At 39.6% G+C, this 21,305-nt stretch overlaps 1 protein-coding gene across 5 annotated transcripts in view; it reads right to left on the reverse strand.

Moving 5' to 3' along the window:
- LOC126427912 (uncharacterized) overlaps nt 1-19,574 on the reverse strand; it is an 88,312-nt gene extending 68,738 nt beyond the window's left edge. For 4 of the 5 annotated variants that reach the window (XM_050089808.1, XM_050089807.1, XM_050089806.1 and 1 more), the window contains exons 1-4: nt 19,439-19,574; nt 19,042-19,298; nt 18,000-18,291; nt 1,647-1,904 (exon numbers count right to left, since the gene is read on the reverse strand). In XM_050089808.1, coding sequence (XP_049945765.1) covers nt 1,647-1,904; nt 18,000-18,291; nt 19,042-19,297 — 806 coding nt within the window. In that variant the 5' untranslated portion in view covers nt 19,298; nt 19,439-19,574. The remainder of the gene's footprint in view (nt 1-1,646; nt 1,905-17,999; nt 18,292-19,041; nt 19,299-19,438) is intronic. The other variant, XM_050089805.1, reaches the window with a different exon arrangement.
- Between the last annotated feature and the right edge of the window lie 1,731 nt (nt 19,575-21,305).

The following is a 21,305-nucleotide window of genomic DNA, read 5'->3' on the forward strand; positions in this document are numbered from 1 at the left end:
ATCCAATTTATCAGTTTTTCAGGCAGTAAGAAGGTATGTGTGTTGAGCCCTTTGTCTCTGTTAGGTAATATGTCACTCTCACTTCTGTACCGTCTATTGACAGTACTACACATTTTACCTTGCTAAGCAAAGCAACTCTATGTCAAATATTTTCTGCTTAACCATGCCCAAAGTCCTGCAATATTAACTAAGGACAATATTTTCTGCTGTTAAACATATTTATTCACCACTATCACGATTTCAACCTACTGCGCCATTTCCGAGCAGTGCTCACTACAAAGTCTGTCAATGCATCATTCTTCTTACGAGGATAATGTCCTTTCTCTATCACGATAACATTCTACATTTATAATAAGACATGAATCTTCACTTTTTCTAAAACAGGCTATTTTCATTGTGTCAATCGCTGTCCTTAGTATCTTACATTTTTTGGGAATGTCACTCACCATCAGATCATTTTTCACTGGACTGAAGTCTAAATCAGGACCAGTGAAGTCACTGTGGTGACTATCTATTGCTCATAGGTTGGCAGCACATCAGTTCACATGTCCAATGCGATGATTCTTTGACATGAGAGATGAAAAGAGAGAGAACATATTTCTACTGCCAAAACAAACAAAAAAGTGTCTCGTTTGCTGTTTTTCGGTTTATTAGTGTGTTTTGAGAGAGATATTTTGTGAATATGGCAGTGCATGCGACAAAGTTAACTGGTTTAAGTCATTTAGTTCTGCATGACACTGTTGGCCATTGGTGGGTGTCTCACGGATTAAATGGGCAGACGCGAAAATGTATCAAATGTCATGAAATGGCCACGCAATCAATCTGTGCAAACTCACTAAGTACATCAACTTTTTTTTTATTGTTATTAAGTCAATGGGGAAGGTAGATGGATCAATGACATATACTAATGAACATTGATACACCTACCTCCTCACATGATTTAATTAAGAAATACTGATCCACTAACTCGATGTGCTCACACAGACTGACTGCATAGCAACAAAGAGCAGAGAACTATTTCACTGCTTTATTTTGAATATGTTGTGGGTTGCAACGCTATCCTTTGTTTGCAGATACTAGCGCAGCTTAAATAGCTGTGACACACAAGGAGCAATTAAATTTATAATCCTCATTTAGAGCAATGTTTCACCCTTTCTTGTGAATGTATTACTTTGAAACACTGTCTGCCTGCAGCTCTCCCACTGACTGCATAAAACACTTTCTGTTCTAATCATATATCCTGGCAAGTTCGGACAACATTGCTCCACAAAACACGTAAGTACGCCACCAGACCTATTCCAACATCAGTTTTAATTGGTGAAAATCAACATATTTCTCAAATTTAACATCAGGCGATTGCACACTGGAAATTACGCGCACAGACAACAGATTCAACAGTAATTATTACACGGAGCACAACATTCTTTTACAGAGGTGATGAATATCCCATCTTCTTATATATGTGCAATATATACACACAACTGACATGAGAACATTACCTTCTCAATAACTGGATCGCACTGATAAACTTCACTACAAGCTCGCTCTGGCGTGGCACAAATAGGCCGAAATAGTGATTGACAATGGAACCCTTACTATCTCTCAATCTATCAGTTTTTCCCTCGACAGAAATACGGAAGTGGCACCTGTTGAGCTCCAGTTCCTGCAGGTGGGCGAGTGCAGTGTGGAAGCCCGAGAAGTACGAGTCGCCCGGCTGTGTGCCCACCAGGCCACAGCGGCGGAAGGAGAGGCGCTCGAGGCGGCGCGGCAGCGTGCCCGGGCAGACCTCACGTGCGTCGATGCGGTGGTCCCGCAGTACCAGCGCCTTCAGGTTCGGACAGCGCGCCTCCAGTCTGGCGACGAACTCCGCTGACAAGTAGTCGCCGACTCGTGGCAGTAGTCTGCTGACAGGCGAACTGCACTATAGTCTACAATAGAGGAAAATTTTGAGGTCAAAATGAACTTCCGAATCTCTGTCAATTCAACCTTTCCTCAAAACTCCAGTTTTTGGTGAAATAGTCTAGTGACATATGCAGAATTTTTTGCAATAAAGTTCCCACTTCACATGAATGATTACATAAAATAAGACTCATTGTTTCATAACAGAGAAGTTCAGAATGGTAGTCACTCCACTCCAAGAAGTTTGTGTTTGCGAAAGTTTCGTATTCTTTGAAGTACACTTTACTTTCGAACAGTACAGTCCGTCTAAAAGACATCATTTTGGTGTAGAAATGATTGTTTATGTATGACTGTGAAATGAGATTTATACCTGACTTTGTAGTTTACATTAGGGCAAAGTGTGATACAGTAGTCCTCAAGGACTATTTGGGAATTAGACATCTTCAGTCTACAGAATATAGAAACAGATAAATCAACAAAGCTCCTCAGTATTAACTTGGGAGACAAATACGAATTTTATATGCACAGAGCTAGCAAAAGTCGGTAATTTCCAAGAATGATTGCCTATCGAAGTTGGAGGGCTCCAAACGATACATATCAAAGATGCGATAGTAAATCGATTATGGAAGTCTCATGGCGCTTGTTACGACAAATTATTTGTGAACGTCATTTTTATCAGTTTTGCGTTGTTTCTTCAGTTCAAGTACATTACATTCCCACCGTAATTGTTTGTGATTCCATTGGGAAATTGACACAGTTTCTCTTAATACCGAGTGTGCTGCTTCTCAAGTTTCTTCTGCGGATTGCCTCACATGGAAAACTCTAATTGCATGCATATCCAGTATAGACAAATGTTTGACTTTTTGCCAGAAATATGGACAACGAAAGGAGAGACTGTGTTGACTGTGGTGCTGCGAAGTCTGTGAAACTGCGTAAGAGGAGTGTGGACACAGATTTCATTGCAATTTCATTGCGGATTTTGCAGAAAGCAAACCCGCATCAGAAAAAATACGTGGTTCAAGTCCTCTAAATTATCGATTCAGACTAGCGTAATTCTTGTGTCATGCTGGATTCGAGATTATACTTTGCAGGCCACAGCATCAGAAACTGAGCTATCGCCGATACCGTCTGTGACTACTTCGGGTTTTGCCGAGAAGTGTGCTACGTGACAGTGACAAATGACAGTGTGCCAATTGGTGGACCAAATAAAATAGTGGACGTTGACAAGTCTCATATTGTTAGACGAAAGAATCAGAGAGGACGACCTTCTAAAAGTGAAGTAGATCATATTTGGGTTTTTGATGGGATAGAAAGGGAGTCACGCAAGTGTTTCGTTGTGAGGGTATTGTCCCGAGACAATGTGACTTTAGTGGGTCTCGTAAAACATTTCATACTGCCTGAACAAAAGTCATCACAGACGGGTTTCAGTCGTACCAAACTCTCAAAGCTGAAGGGTTTGAACACGAATTCATGAATCACTCTGTGGAGTTTGTCTCTTCAGATGACGCCAGTGTCCATACCCAGAATATAGAACGGCTGTGGAAGTCTGTCAAGTCTACCATAAAAAGAGAAGAGCGTCCAGGACAGAGGGACGAACTGTATTTGTTGCAGTACTTATACTTTCACAACTTGCGTTTGCAGGGGAAAGTTGACGCATGCAACACTCTGCCGACAATCCTGCGCAATATTGGCAGAGTTTACCCTGGGTACAGGAAAAAAGGAATTGTCCCTGCAGCTTATACATCACACGGACTGTCACAAGACGATAACACCGACGACAACTAAGATAAGTTGTCTCCTTTCAATTTGCAAGTGCTTCTCTAACGCTTTTCTTTTGTCATTCTGTAGTGACACCTTCAAACATACTCTTAACACACGCCACGAGACTTCAATAATCGATTTACTATCGCACCTTCGATATGTATCATTTGTAGCCCTCCAACTTCGATAGGCAATCATTCTTTGAAATTACCCAAAAGTCATTTATTGGGTAAACTTAGAACTTGGCTTATTTCATATTGTGCCTTCTTCATACACACCTAACACATGGGATATTGCTATGCAGTAACTCACTAGGAGCAAAGAAAGTCTTTAGTTGAAAAAAAAAGCCAATTTCTGATAGTAGAGCTTCTTGCACAGTGCACTTTAAAAGGCTGAAAATACTGACCATCTGATCATTATTTTTATTCAGTTGGTTACTACACATTAAGGAAAATCAAAAATGTCCCCTATGAAAATTTATTCACCTATATGACACGACAGAAAGAAAACAGTAATTTTTGATAACGTTTCTTTTGGGGTTCAGCGGCTTTTTTTTACTTAAAAATAAAAAGTAACAGTCACAATGCAAGAAACTTTTTTATATAACGTTATCGGTTTTGGTCTGTTTTAGACCATTCTGACCTCACACCGTGATGGTAAAGGGCTGTGAACGGAGCAGGCGCTTCACTCCACGATTGATAACTGCCACCTCCTGTCATCACGGTGTGAGGTTTGAAGATGGTGTGAAAGACCAAAACTGATAATCTCATAAAAAAAAGGTTCTTGCGGTTGTGACAGTTCATATTCATTCTTAAGAAAGAAAACACACACACCTGCAACTACGCTTCAGAAGAGAATTAACAGCTACCAGTTTTTTTTTTTTTTTTTTAAATTCATTGCATATGATGTTCCACCATTTGCTTTTAAAAAATTCACATAGAAATGGCTAACAGATAAAGCTTTTTATACACTAGAAGAGTTTCATACATAATGTAAAGAAAACCTTATCTACTAATGACACTCTTATAAGTGAGATTGTTGAAGTCCTGTAGTTCTTTTTTGGCTCTATTTTAACCAGTTCATATCCTTCGTATAAAATGTCCATGTATTTTCTATGTATTTGTTTTTATCTACTGTATTTCATGTGTTTCTGTATGATGGCATCAGGTGCATTGTAAAATACTTCAAGACAGAATAAAATCATTTGATTTGAAAGCACTGTGACAACACTTTTGGAAACTTGTTTGGGAAAAGGGGACACACTATATGTGGACAATTATTACACAAGTCTATCTGTCTTCCAAAGGAGAACAAATACTGTACTGCAATGCAATGTACAGTTAGTACAAACAGGAAAGATACATCAAAACTTGAAGCCAAACTGCAAAGAGGAGAGATGGCATTTAGGTTAGACATCCACTGTGATGGCTTTTAAGTGGTATGACAAAAGACATATGTATGGTGATTACATGCCTAACAGCTAACACAAAATCAGCTAGGAAAATGGACCAGCAAATAAATACCAAAAAATTTAAAGCAAAATGTGTGTCCCATTACAATCAGTCTATGGGAGGAGCGGACAAGTGCAACACACTGCACAGCTCGACAATGCGCTCACAAAACACTGAAACATTACGAAAAACTGTTTTCATCTCTTCGACAAGCGCATGCTACATTCTCACGTCACTTATGAGGGCTGAATCAGAAACAATACTTCAATTAGTGAATTTAATTTCATCCTCATTTAGAGACATAGTACTGAGAAAGGAATGCATCTGGAGACCATCAATCAGATGAAGAAAATCCATTGTGGCTTCAAGAAAGGAACTTTAATGGCACTGCTGAACTGTCACTAAAACAACACGGCCCCTAAGAAGATGCACTGAATGCAACAAGAACGCGTTACTGTTTTAAGTGAAGTGATGTGGGACTGTATATTGTATGTGAAATGATGTGGGACTGTGTGTTGCACCTTGTTTTGAAACATATCACACAGAAAACTTTATAAATGTGCTTCTTTGTAATGTTATACAGTTTTATGAGCACCAACAATAAAGAAGATTCAAAGCTCCAACTTTAATTTAATAACTTAATGGTGAGGTTTAAAAAAAAAGAAGAGCCCGCAATGATAAAAGCTCAGCACAACAGTGCATAGCGCCATAACATGGCCAGCACGGCGGCCCGACCACATACACGGGTACGCACACACTGTTACGGCACTCTCAGCATCAAAAGGGTTAACATACTACAGGCTAGAAAGAGCCAAAACAAATTTTTGCATAAAAGCACTTTTCAGGGACAAATGCCCACATAGGTCAAAAAATAATTTAACACCGAATTTCAATTAACTGCTTTTGCTGCACCTTTGTATTTCTGTTATAGATATACTGGGTAATATTAATAAAACCAACACACTGTAGTGATAGGTTCCCCGACTGAAAATGGAGGGGAAAAGGTCCCATGAACATGTGTCTGGAAATGCATTGTTGCTACGGTAGATGGCACTAGCAAATGAAAGTTCTCTGAACATATGCAGGGTGTTCCTTGTATGTTGCAGACTATGTGACTGACGCAGCATACTTTAAGCAGCAGAACGGTCCGGTATTCATGGAACAAGCCAAGATGGTGTCTGTGGGGGGCCAAACAGATGGAAACAGTTGAGAGGCAGCACACCTATACCAAAACAAGTACCCTCACAGACAACAACCACAAGCGTTTCGAACCCTTTGTGGCAGATTGTGTGATCGTAGGTCCTTTCAGAAATACAGACAGGCAGGTAGGTGGTGGACTGTGTCTACACCAGATTTGAAGGATTGGTTTCAACAGGACATCTTCCCCAGATGTCGAATACAACGCGGAGATCCTTTAGCATGGCCTGCTAGATTACCAGACTTAAATCCCCTGGATTTTATGTCTGTGGGCATTTGAAAAACACTGTGTATGCTAAACCAGTTTCTAATGTGCAGAACTTTCAACGGTGTGTTCACGACACCTGTGGTACTATTCGGAGAGAGGCCAGAACATGCGAAGAGTGAGGCAATCCGTGATGCAACGTGTGAACACGTGCACTGTCTCTCACAGACACCACTTTGAAAATCTGGTGTGATGTGGATGTGCTGCAGTTCTGTTCTGTGTTCCAGGACAATTTGTCGACGTTGCGCGCACACACACACACACCGTCCATTTCCGAGCATGTTCATTGGAGCTTTCTTCCTCTATTTCCAATAGTTTGTCAGTTTTATTAATGTCCACCCTGTATATGCTGCAGGACTCTGGGTGGAAATGAACAGAAAATGGTGGAAATAAAACTATCAGCTTGTGAAGCTAACACAGACCTGTGGCTACCACACAGATCAATCCGTCACCATAGCTAGGATTTTTTCTACTTTCACATTCATTGATTCCAGTAACCAACAACCAAACTGACAACTTCTGACAACTTAAACCTCGGGCTAAGCTGCAGATCACTCACTCGCCACAACCAGATTCATATGCTTTCCCATTCGTCAGCTTTGCCAGCTAACAACAAAACTGAATATATGCAGCAAAACTGTGATACCATAGCAGCCGTTAACATTACAGACGGCTCACGAATGTAAAATCTTTAATAAAATGCCTAAATAAAAGGTGCATGTGCTATTTAACAATAACAAAAACTTCAATATGTGGCAGAAGCAGAATGTGAAGGAACAGCTGTCACCAAACTGTCATTCATTTGCATGTTGGTAGTGTAAATCTTATCACTTTGCTCATTGGCTACCACTACTATCCTCCTATTGTGAAAAACTGCTTCCAACATACACAGAAACACACTGCCAAAATCTGCTGTACACTACTAACAAATGCAGCACACGGACGGTCCATTGCAAAGTTTAGGCCACAACTCTCATACTTGGGGCTTAGGGGCCAGGCTTCCTAGTCCCCAGGGATTTGGGCCAGCAAGGGATAGCACCATCTATGTCGACAAAAGAAGTGGACACAGTGCACGCGAAGGACTTGCTGTCAGAGGCAGTTAGGTATTCCCTGCGCAAAATGGAAAGTAATCGACTGTGACTACAAATGTTAGAAGAGTAGTGAAGCAGAAACAAACAATGGATCAATAAGTTTAGGGATAAGATAAAGGCTCTTCAGAAACAGCAATCCTTTGACAGAAGGTACGCCAAACATTCATACCCGAAGCCAGTAGATGCCCAGTGAAAGCAGAAAGTACATAGCACACGCACAGGAAACAACCTTTAAATGGTAATACCTTTTCAGTTTCATTGTACACAAAGATCTTACCCTGACAAATCCTTGTACCAGCATAAACACAGAGTTATCAGTGAAATAATGCTTTTGTTACAATGTTGCAGAACACTGTAAGTAAGTTGTCAACTTATATGTGGACCACTTTTGTTTACAAGGAACTTTAAAGCACACTTGAGCATTTCATTCAAACTGAATAACTGGAATACTACGCAGTCATAAAATTCTTTATTTCCAGTAGTTTATCACCAACAGAAATTCATTTGAAGTTTGTGAAGTCTGTTGCTTCACTTAACAGTTAGAAATGGGCACCTGTATGCAATTCTTCCTTCTTAGCACAATACAGCAGTTTTGCCTTATACTGTTCTAACTGATCTGCAGAAAAATATCAGCAAAATGGTGTTATTTACTAACAACACTGCACTGAAAAAATGTAATAATAATTAATTAAATTGTGAATAAGTAGCTCAAATTCCTTCCAAAAGTTTTGCACAGCATATCAATGGCAATTCAAACATGGAAAAAAGAGTCATTTACAACCTTTTAAAGAACTGAGTTGAAACTATCAGTAAATTAACAGACTGAATATTTTCAATCAATGTCCATTCCCTGTCTATTTCCTAGAATAAATCTTGAATAAAAGTTTTTTCATGCATTAAGCATGCTGAACAGGTAGGCACGACAGGGGGTGCTCTCACATGATTGTCCAGTGGCCAACCAGATAACATTTTACTTGGGGCAGTGGCGGTGTGGTGTGGTGATGCAGGCAACAACTGGCCACGAAGTAAATAATCAATGCTGTTCCTGCTCAAGGGCTGACACATTCTTTTATATACCCTTGTTCCACTCAGTAAATTAGTTATCCTTGTAACCTGAATATTTCATAACAAGGCGTTCCTGTTAATATAAACGTCACACAATTGCCAGCACTCATCATTGCCCATAAGTTCACAAGGGCTAAAGTCACACCCAATTTCAATACTAAATTAAAAACTGACCTGTGTCAATCTGCATAAAAAAAAAAAATAGTTCGGCTCAAAGACGTGAATACTACCGCAACAAAATAAATTTCAGGGGTATGGCGAAGCTAAATTGCAAGGTAAACTAAAAACGGAAATACAGAAGCATCCGATCCCGCCCGTCTGCTTTGACCCATGACGTCACAAATATGGCGGAAACGACCATAAACCACGATTCCAATATGGCGCATATAAAGTCGGTATGTACACATTATGAGGACGAAAATACATTGAAAAACAAACACACACACTTTCCACAAGAAGCCTAATGACAATGAAGGGGACAAGCGTGGGAAATGGGGTGTTTTGGGCAGGGGGAAACTAAATATAAACAAATCTGGACACCCACCCCCATACAAAAGCACACAGAACGACAAAAAAAACCGACATCACGAAACTCCCCATATACCACTAAACACATCATCTGGAATCGGACACTTCCCTTGACCTATATAGCTCAACAGCAGCTCCCGATCCCATAAATTAGGATCAAACACTTCCCTTGGCCTATATAGCTCAAAAACATCTCCTGATACCAATATCAACATACACAGCCAACCATTGGGATCGAACACTTCCGTTGACCTGCACACTGTTAATTTTATCCATCACATCCATTCCTGAACAAAAACAACAACCGATTAATTTTACTAAAATTACCACACGATATACAGCGAACAACTTTAAATTAACCTTCACACAAAACCATTAACTCAGTGAAATGAATTCCACTACAAACACAGCCGACACTCTAACAATTTTGGATAACGAGCAAAAGCAAACTGAGCACATCACACCACACAAATAAAGACCCTGAGCATACCACGAGAGAGCACAACAAACCACAACACAACAACATCTACAAACACGCCACAATCACAAACCAAACTCCTCGCCTTCATGACGTCACACACGACAACACCCTTACGTCACGGGTCAAAGCAGACGTGTGGGCCGGACACTTCTGTTGACCCCTAAAAACGTATTTTCTAGCCAACTCTTAACCAGCTGAACATTATGATGTCTACCGCACCTACAATTTTCCCAAGTCTTAAGCAACACCCCATAAAAAACTTTACAAATTTCCGATACCGTTTCGCGTCTTCGAGATATAGAGTCACTTTTACCCAGCGTAAGAACTTTAGGCATTACAGAAGCATCCATTTCCACCCCTCTGCTTTAACCCATGACATCATTAATATGGCAGAAACAGGTTCTTCCAGCATATACAAAATGCCGAAAATGACATCACTACACACACACGCCAACAAACACAAACAAAAATAAAAAAGGCACAATAACTTCTCAGGCGACACCACGTTAATGTAGCACTGTCCGTGTGGGAAAGGTTAGCGTGCTCTGGATCTGGAGGACTATGCCGGCGGTAGCATAGCTACCAACAGGGTCAGCCATGCCGGAGAGGCCAAAGGGAAGGAGCCAGACGAAGTGTGTCCCTCAACGTCCTATCAATAACCTGTCTCCTATCCTATCCCATCCTTTTTCCTTATCATTTTCAATTTCCTACATAGCGCAGGGAGGGCTCTAGAGGCATGGTGAAGCCGGTCTCCCTAACGACGTAAACCCAATACAAATCCAAGACCTCCAGGTTGGGGTTGATCACGAGGTTAACAATCCCACATAAGAAAAAACATTGTTACAATACTAAATAAAAGATAGGGACACCTGGACTGATAATACTGATGAACGACCCATGCAAGGAAAAGGACAATGTAAATGGAGAAATGATACATACTTTGCTACTTGGAATTTAAGAACTTTGAACAAACCAGGAGGTGTACATGGACTCAAACAAGAGATGGAGAAATATCATATACAGGGTGTATACATGGACAAGGAAAAAAATTCCCAGATTTCCCGGTTAAAAATACACTTTCTCCGTGTCAAGTGACAGTATACTCTTCCTCGGCACAGTAAACCTCATCAATCCTTTGAATGTTTATGGTTTTGTATACCAGAGTAGAATTTCCCAGCACCTTAGAAATAGAAACTCAGGGGGAAAAAAAACACTTCTTGAAAGACCTTTGATGTGCAGCAACATGTACACTGCATATTTTTGTATTACGAAGGTATAAATTTGAATTCCACCAAACACCCCATGTTACTTTCCGAAACATTGAAATCAAGATTGCGATGCGCTTTTGTAAGACAGTCATAGCTCACGTCACGTGATCTCCCCAGCTGATGACAGCATAGGATACGTGATGAAGTCAGCCAATAGCAAGATCACTCTTCAGTAGTGCGAACACACAAATAAGAAAAGTTAATGGTTTAAATTAACATACATAGCATTCACATATAATATTGTGTCTCTAAGATTAATAAGCTGGAAGAGAAGCTAAGTTTCCACTATAATGTTGACCTTTTTTGCACATGTTACACTTTAAGATACATCACACAAATGTGCCAGTAAAATTTTTAATAACGACGTGAATGTCTGATCATCTGGGCTCTAAATTCTTCTAAATGGTTGCCCTTAAAGAGTTGATTTTTAAATGAGATTCAAACGCTTTGTGATTTAAGAAATTCATCGTACATTATCGCACACAGTTCTTCTCGGGCAAAAGGAAATCTGCTTTGAATGTAACGCTTTTCGAACCACCATTCGCACAATATTTTCCAGCTACCAGTTACAAATAGGTCTGTTTCAGCAGTTGCAAGAGAGCACCAGATAACAGGCGTTACCACGCTTGCGCAGCTACAATGACTCAGGAAGCCCAGATGTTTGTTGGTGTAAAACATAAAAGATCTTACATATGTTATAAACAAGACATCAGACAATACTCCAAGAGCTTCGGAATTTCGTGAACCATACTAAAACACATAATTCGGCTTAAAATGGACATTTGCATATAAACTTTCTTGGAGTACCAGAACTGTATTATCTCATATTTGGTTCTTTATTATGGCATAATGCCATGCGTGCTCTTGAAATGCAGCGAACAGTTGAAACTAACTAATAGTGTGAAATTAAACACTTCGTTTCAAATAAATTGACTCCCTTAGCAGAAAAAATTAATTTTAAGCCAAATCTCTTTAGCAAGCTGTCAAAATTAACTTCACTGTTCTGTAAGGCGATTAATGCTTGACTGTCGGAAAGATGGAAATAAAATCTGAAACTAATAACATATTTTATCCTTCCGTAATTATGCGAACGTATTTTAATTCATTTAATAGCTCCCGGCTACAAAAATCCGTTTTGTTATCATTTAACGTGAGAGCAATAAATGAAGAGGAAACAACAAAATCACTGAACGTAAATACAGATCACGTGGAGACTCCTCACCTCAACTCAGACTGCTCTGTGCATCAGCCCCAGATTTACTATATTTCCGAACCAGGCAATATTAAGTAGTGGCGCCCAGCCACACTTCTGTAACCAGAAGTGGGAGAATGTACTACTCAACGCGACTCAACTGCGCATGCTCAAGAGCCCGCCCGCAACAGCTCAAACGAATCTCATTTAAACAGTTGTCACATCACACTCATCAGAGGCAATTTGTTGTTATAAAGCATTGCATAGTCTTCCTAAAGCCTTTGACACACTTTGCTGTTGGCAGACGCTTGTATGAGCAGTTTTATTGTTGTATACGGCGCATTTCCTTTGCAACTTAAGTTTTACTTTCGCTTTTCTTTTCTCTCGTTCATGTTTTGTTGCTGCAGTATTATTCTGCAGTAGCGGGATACAGTAATATCCTTTGTTAGAATATTGGTTCTTACCAGTAAAAATCACAAAAATTTAACTGAAAACTAAAACAATGAAAAATTCCCGGAATTCTAAACAATACCCAGTTTTTCCCCAGATGGAAAAATTCCTGGATTTTTCCCAGATCGTATACACCCTGCATATAGGAGTAGCAGCAATTCAAGAGGTCATATGGAAAGGAGATGGCATCATAAGAAGTGGTAATTACACAATTATGTATAGTGGAGGAGACAGTGGTATAGAAGGTGGTTCTGGCTTTCTTTTAGACAATGAGTATAAAGCAGCAATCATAAATTTTAATCCTATAAATGAAAGGAGCAAGATGTATGAAACAGGTGAAATTCCCTCAGACTTCAAGAAGAATACAATAATTCCAATCCCAAAGAAAGCAGGTGTTGACAGATGTGAAAATTGCCGAACAATCAGTTTAATAAGCCACAGCTGCAAAATACTAACACGAATTCTTTACAGACGAATGGAAAAACTAGTAGAAGCCGACCTCGGGGAAGATCAGTTTGGATTTCGTAGAAATACTGGAACCCGTGAGGCAATACTGACCTTACGACTTATCTTAGAAGAAAGATTAAGGAAAGGCAAACCTACATTTCTAGCATTTGTAGACTTAGAGAAAGGTTTTGACAATGTTGACTGGAATACTCTCTTTCAAATTCTAAAGGTGGCAGGGGTAAAATACAGGGAGCGAAAGGCTATTTACAATTTGTACAGAAACCAGATAGCAGTTATAAGAGTCGAGGGCATGAAAGGGAAGCAGTGGTTGGGAAGGGAGTGAGACAAGGTTGTAGCCTCTCCCCGACGTTATTCAATCTGTATATTGAGCAAGCAGTAAAGAAAACAAAAGAACAATTCGGAGTAAATTCATGGAGAAGAAGTAAAAACGTTGAGGTTCGCCGATGACATTGTAATTCTGTCAGAGACAGCAAAGGACTTGGAAGAGCAGTTGAACGGAATGGACAGTGTCTTGAAAGGAGGATATAAGATGAACATCAACAAAAGCAAAACGAAGATAATGGAATGTAGTCAAATTAAATCGGGTGATGCTGAGGGAATTAGATTAGGAAATGAGGCACTTAAAGTAGTAAAGGAGTTTTGCTATTTAGGGAGTAAAATAACTGATGATGGTCTAAGTAGAGAGGATATAAAATGTAGACTGGCAATGGCAAGGAAATCGTTTCTGAAGAAGAGAAATTTGTTAACATCGAGTCTAGATTTAAGTATCAGGAAGTCATTTCTGAAAGTTTTGTATGGAGTGTAGCCATGTATGGAAGTGAAACATGGACGATAACTAGTATGGACAAGAAGAGAATAGAAGCTTTTGAAATGTGGTGCTACAGAAGAATGCTGAAGATAAGGTGGGTAGATCACGTAACTAATGAGGAGGTATTGAATAGGACTGGGGAGAAGAGAAGTTTGTGGCACAACTTGACTAGAAGAAGGGATCGGTTGGTAGGACATGTTTTGAGGCATCAAGGGATCACAAATTTAGCATTGGAGGGCAGCGTGGAGGGTAAAAATCGTATAGGGAGACCAAGAGATGAATACACCAAGCAGATTCAGAAGGATGTAGGTTGCAGTAGGTACTGGGAGATGAAGAAGCTTGCACAGGATAGAGTAGCACGGAGAGCTGCATCAAACCAGTCTCAGGACTGAAGACCACAACAACAACAACAACAACAACAACAACAACAAATGAAAGGATGTGTACTTTGAGAATGAAGCCCGCTTCTTCAACATCACTCTAGTATGTGTGGATGCACCCACAGAAAATGAGGAGTGTGAAGTGAAAGATTAGTTTTATGGTCGACTGGAACAGGAATTACAAGGCATACCAAAGAATGATGTAAAGATGGTGATGGGTGACTTCAATGCAAAAGTGGGAAAAGAAGAAGCCTTTAGAGGAACAGTAGGAAATGAAAGCCTGTACGAGGTGTCAAATAAAACTGGTCAAAGACTTATAGACTTTGCCATGGGCAATGCAATGGTAGTGAAGAGTACATAGCTCCAGAGAAAGAAAATAAGGAAAGCCACATGGCGCTCGACAGATGGCACTATTTTTAATCAAATTGACCATGTGGTAATCGACAGGCGACATGTGTCTGACATCCTCGAAGTTGACAGCTGCAGGCGGGCTCACCACAATTCGGATCATTGTATAGTAACAGTGAAGTACAGACAACACATAGCTGTCTATAGATCCAGAGGGAAGACAAAAGCTCCACAAAGATACAATGTTTCCAAATTGAAAGAGAAGGGAGTATCTGAAAAGTCTGAAACAGAATTGCAGAAAAAGCGTGAGGCTAAGCAAAGCCAAGCTGTGGAAAGCATCGAAGGGAAGTGGAGTATGATTAAAAAGACTCCACTAGAAACTGCAGAAGTCGTAAGTTTAGAAGAAAGAGTGAGAAGGACAAGATGGAACAATGACTGTAAAAAGGCAGTGGAAGAGAGAAATGAGCCAAGGAAGAAAATGATAAACAGGACAACAAGATCTAACACAGAAGAATTCATGAAGAAAAGGAAAGAAGCAGAAATGCTTTGCAGGGAGGAATTAGAGAGGAGATGGATTACGGAGCTAGAAGAAGAATATAATGATCAAGAAGTAAGAAAATTCCACAAGAGAGTTCAGGAACTGAAGACCTCATACGGTATTCTGTAGAAATAAAGAAGGAAATTTTATAGGAGGAGAAGAACAGGTTCTAGACCGATGGGCAGAATATTTCAGTGAGCTGCTGAATATCACAACAGAAAGAGTAGTTCTGGAAGAAAATGAAACAGAGGGTCACCAACTGTGGCAGAACGTTAGTCAGACAAAGACCTGTACCTATACCAACAATAGAGGAATAATGAGGATCCAGGAAGAGATGCCAGACCAGTGGAACATGGCCTTTACATTCCCAATTCATAAGAAGGACAAAGCAAACTGTGAAAATTATCGCGCTATTGCTTTAGTCAGCAATGTGTACAAAGTATTAGCCAAAGTCACTGCTACGAGACTTACACCAGTTACAGAAGAAATACTCGAGACTGCCAGTGTTTTCGACGGGGCAAATCAACAATAGACCAGATCTTCATTATAAGGCAAATAATGGAAAACTGTTATGAATATAATGTGGATGTACATCAACTTTTTGTAGACTTTAAACAGGCCTATGATTGCGTTAAAAGGAAAAAGCTGTATGACACCTTAATGGAGATGGAATTCCCAAGTAAACTTATCAGACTGGTACACATGACCCTCACCAGCACAAAATGCCAGGTAAAAGTAGAAGGAAAACTTTCTAAAGAATTTCAGGTCTACCAAGGGTTAAGACAGGATGATGTATTATCCACTCTACTCTTCAACATAGTGTTGGAGAGAGTGATGCGAAGGGTGGAGACTGTTAACCGAGGTGACGCTCTGTTTAAGCATATGCACCGAAATCTAGCTTATGCCAATGATGTGTGTATGTTCTCTAGAAGTTTGAAAGCAATGGAAGACGAATTTGACAGACTGGAAAAGGTGGCAGAACAGTTGGGACTTAGAGTAAACAACACAAAAACACAGTATCTCTTTGCTTCAGGAAAAATGCTGCTGTTGAAGAGAAATATATTAAGTTGAACAGAGGCAATTATGAGAGATGTGAGAAGTTCCAATACCTGGGAGTGCTGGTTATGGAGGATAGCAGAATAAGAGAAGAAATAAAATCTAGGATTGCCCTGATCAAGATCCTTCAGTCACATAGACTGAGCAGAAAATCGAAGGTGAGTGTCTATCGAACAGTCATAAGACCGGTGGTAATGTATGGCTCAAACATGGACAATGACTTTAGCAGAAGAGCAGCTCTTGAGAAGATGGGAGAGGAAAATATCAAGAAAGATTTTTGGAGCTGTGTATGAGGTGGGGCAATGGAGGATAAAGAGAAACAAGGAATTGGAAGAACTATACAGAAATCCTGACTTGGTGACTGAAATTAAGTGTAACAGATTAAGATGGCTGAGCCATTGAGCCATGTAGAGCGAATATCAGAGGATCGAGCTGCCAAAAAGGTTCACACGGGAAATCCGGGTGGCAAAGGTAGATCGCAGAAACAATGGCTGGCGGATGTCGAAAATGATTTGAGAAAGATTAGAGTCAGGAGATGGAGGAAGCGAGCAGAAAATCATCAGGATTGGGCTGTGATCATCAGAGAAGACAAGGCCCTACATGGGCTGTAGCACCACGGAATAAGTAAGTAAGCAAGCAATAACTTCTCACTCCAAAAATAAAATGAAACTAACAGGACAACTGTAGGGTTAAGGTGAGGACAAGCTACAATAAAATGAAAAACAACCCTCTATCCCAAAACAAATAACATAAAAAAAATTTAAATGACGACATTCTGGTACACCAACAAAACCACAGGAACTGGACATTTCCCTTGACCTATACAGCTCGAACATGGCTACCAATACCAAAAAACAAACACCTACAACTCTGAAAAGTGGAACCTAGACCCCCACAACTTAAAAACCCAAATATGCCACATTCACATTAAAACAACACAACTGACCAACCATAAATAACTATGCAAAACACAAAACATCACAATGTACAATAAAACCATGACAAAAATCACTTACCATCTACGTACGTATGCACATGCAGGCGCGCGCGCGCGCGCGCACACACACACACACACACACACACACACACACACACACACACACACACACGACAATGCAACCCCACAAACGTGACACACAACATATTCAGCAAGAAGACTGAGTAGCTGCAGAAACTGTATGACAGACATCATACCACCACACATCTCAGAACGTAATGATACACTCATGAACTTCATTGTCATATCCACATCTAATGAAAAAGTACTAAAAAACTTCTTTCAGCACAACAAACACCAAACTAACCAGACCTAACAAAAACACCAAACACATAAACAAAAACGAATCTTAATCTCCCACTGAAAACACTTCCCATTACTGCACCAACTACATAAACTCAAAACCACATTAGTATGATGACAACCAAAACTCAACTGAACCCAATACAGGAAGTTAAACTTGGCACGTAACCCTCAACTACCAGAGGATACCATCAAATATAACAACACGATATCTACAAACAGAACCAACTCTAAAGCTCCACACCGTAATGGTGTCACACACTATACTATCACATCATGGGTCAAAGCATACAACTGGAATCGGATGCTTCCATTGACCTGATTTTATTGTGCTAAATGTAGGTACCTGTAAATTTGCAAACCTTCACGTCTGCTGAAATAAGTCTTTCTTCTACTGTCTACATAGCTTACATTTCATTTATACCTGGTAACAGTTGCATCTACATTAAGTACCTTGCTGGTTCTGGAGACAGGAGAGGACCTCGAGTAGCCACTGAAGTTGTCCACGGGCCTAAGAATGGCAAGTACTGCTCACAGAACTGATCACAAGACAATCCTCTCTGGTGACGGAAATCTGGAGACACCCACAACGTATGGTCAGCAACCACATTAACGAACCGTGATGACACTTGCCCAAGAGAGCGCACGTCACGAGGTGGCAGTGAACGCAACACCACCAGCAGCAACTCGTCTGACAAGTCTGTGAGACTTGGACCGTACTGCTGAGCACTTCTTCTAGCCGCTTCTGAAAATAAAAACAAGTGGTTGAGACAGCATTTTGAAAAACACTTTGACATTTGCCACACACGATACCACCACTACAAAATGGGCCTATACTTAAAATGCAACATAATTAAAAGCCACAGGAGTAAAAATCATTTAATTCTTATAAAAGGCACCAGTTAACAGATATTTCACTACAGATTCAAGTGCACGGAGTGATTAAACATACAAACAGGCAACCAAAAACGTCAACATTTTGCACTGTCCAAATTGGTAAAAGTAACCACTTAAATCTGATATTATCTATACTTTCAATTTGCAGCTTATCACATGAGTTTTCCATTGACTTCAAATGTAACTTGTATTAGATCTATTTTAAGTTTTTGTGGTATCGTGTGGCCTCCGCTACACTTTTAAACAGGCTCTACCGTGATGTTTTTGTAATTGAGAACGTCAGTGCGATAAAAATCAACATTCATCGATAGTTTACATCTCTTCCATATAATGTAACAGGAGTTAGCTGTTAAATGTTGAGGCACCAACTGTGGCGTCTCTTTTTATTTCGAAAGAAACTAACAGAATAAGAAAGCAAATTACTGTACCATCCAAACATATAACCAAAGCGAGCCACTCGCTTGCATTAGACCTACATAACACAACATTCTTCAAAGCGTTGTTAGTATAGTTTCATAATTCTAAACAGCTGTAAGTAATTTCAGACAAGACAACAGTCCAAACAAAGGTAGCATTACACATACTACGCACTACTCACCATTTTTCTTCCTTAAAGACCTCAGCTTCAAACGCTGAACAAGCATTCGTTTTCTTTTGTGAACTTTTTCACTGCTTTCAAGCTTAACTTTTCTCTTGCGGCAACTTTCGTCTGATGTCTGTGGTTTTGGCTCGTCTGTCTTTCTTTCTTTTTGATGGTCCGAACTTTCTCCATTTCCCACAGCTCTGTTTTGGGATCCATCAGTTTCTCCTTTTCCAAGTGCGGCAATGCCGACAGGCTCCGATTTGTTTTCCATGCTGTAAGAAATTAATAAATTTACCGTAAAAGTTCCTCTGCCTTGCAGTTTGTAACAGACGCTAAATACTCATCACGCATATAAAATTAAGGACTCAAAGAAACTGGAAAGCAGTTAACTATATTAACATTACTTCTATACCTCCGAAAAGCCTTCGACGACAAAGCCCTCAACCTATTTGCTGCGTCAATTCCAAACAACCATTATACCCTAAACACTGCCACAATTTTCTAAGAAGTGCTCAAAGATGAGACAAGCGCACAAACACTCAACAAAGATGCAACTGCAGCTCGGATTTCAGTGTCTGCCGTCAGATGCATGATGCTGCTACACAAATGGGCACCATTAAGTTTCCCTGATTTTATAGCCATAAAGGATAGATAAGAGTCTCAAAATACTAATAAACATGAATTTCCTAAAAATTCTTTTAATTGTAACAGTTAAAACCAGTTATCACTAAACAGAAGAGGGACAGCTACTGTTACAATTTCTGGAGTAGAACATTGAACACATTGAATGAAAAATCTGTCCAGAATTATCACAGCGTATTTTCTCTAGCCACAGCTGCAGTACATACATAAAATAATTAATAGAAATCCTTCTTAATTAATATTTAAATCGAAATTCCAATGTTCACGAACGCCGAAAACTACCTCCATGAAGACAAGAAATAATTGCATACATTCCACTTGTGAAGGAATATACATAACAGAAAAAATTAGATTAACAACGGAATTAAACTTGTAATTCTTTTGCGTCAAATACATTACACTTTGAATGAAAAACTTGACAATTAAAAAGTAGTTGGTGAGAAGCAACAATTTACATAACCTTGATCCTTAGCTTTGCCGTCTATGAAGCATTTTTTGTCATTAGGAAGTGATCGACGATTTTCCTATCTTCAGTGTTGCTCTATTCCAAGTTACAGGTAGGTATTAATAAATGGAGAGGAAGGTACTTTTTTCTTCTAGTACCGGTATTGTAACTGCATATACGTAACTCGTTCTCAGCTGACATCAGCTAGTTGCATCCCATTTCACAGCAAAAGTCATATGTAGGGCTTGCAGTCATGATGAAGTCAAAATAACTGTCAACTGCCTCTTTAGAGCACTGAGATCTACAGAGTATTCACATTCAGCCCTTTTTCCAATAGAAACTTTCTTCCTTAACGATGGTTTAGTGCAGAAATTATATTTTCACAGGACATATTCAAATTATAAACAAAATACTTTAATTTAAAATTAATTCTTTCTCTATTTAAATTCTCATCAATATATATCCTCAAAGATGTAATGAATGTTGCTCTCGCCCCATTCCTGTCCAATGTTTGTACATGTTATATACACCCACAAAAATATATTAATGTGTGCTTGATATGTTATATGCTACAGTACTAAATTATGAATGGATGGAAAAATACCTTAAGCTTATCATTTACCACCATTTGAGGCACAGAAATTAACATGTCGATATTTTGTTTTAATTCTGAGGGTGACAAAAGGTCAAAAATTCAAACCAGTCTATTATTTATGACTTCCGCTGTTCAATGTAAAATGCACATTACAACATAAATTTATTTGTGTGTGGCGACGTCATTTATCCACTGCGCCAAAAACAGCGGGTGAAAGCTGCAGCTGATAGATATTTATCTTTGCTGTAGTCGGCTTGGTTACAAGTTGTTTATTCTTGTCAGTTTTTGATCTGTGCTTTGAAAATAAAATGTTTTCTCATCTCATGAAAAAGCTGTTACTTGATAAAATATAAAGGCTCCCATAGTGGTGACCCCGAAAAATCGTAGCAGAAGCATAAAGAAAATATATATACCGACGAGAATAATGAATTCAGAGACAAAAGCATGGGGCAGTGGAATCAAGATCGAAGACTACAGTCTGTTCGACCAAGGATCGCGGTCCACGCCCTTTGATTCGCCACAAAACGGAACGACAGATGTTAATGCAAAAGATGGGAGTACCTACACGCTACACGGAAATGTTAAGCTTTCCGCGTT

The sequence above is a fragment of the Schistocerca serialis genome, chromosome 12 (genome assembly GCF_023864345.2).
Source record: "Schistocerca serialis cubense isolate TAMUIC-IGC-003099 chromosome 12, iqSchSeri2.2, whole genome shotgun sequence".
NCBI classification, from domain to species: domain Eukaryota; kingdom Metazoa; phylum Arthropoda; class Insecta; order Orthoptera; family Acrididae; genus Schistocerca; species Schistocerca serialis.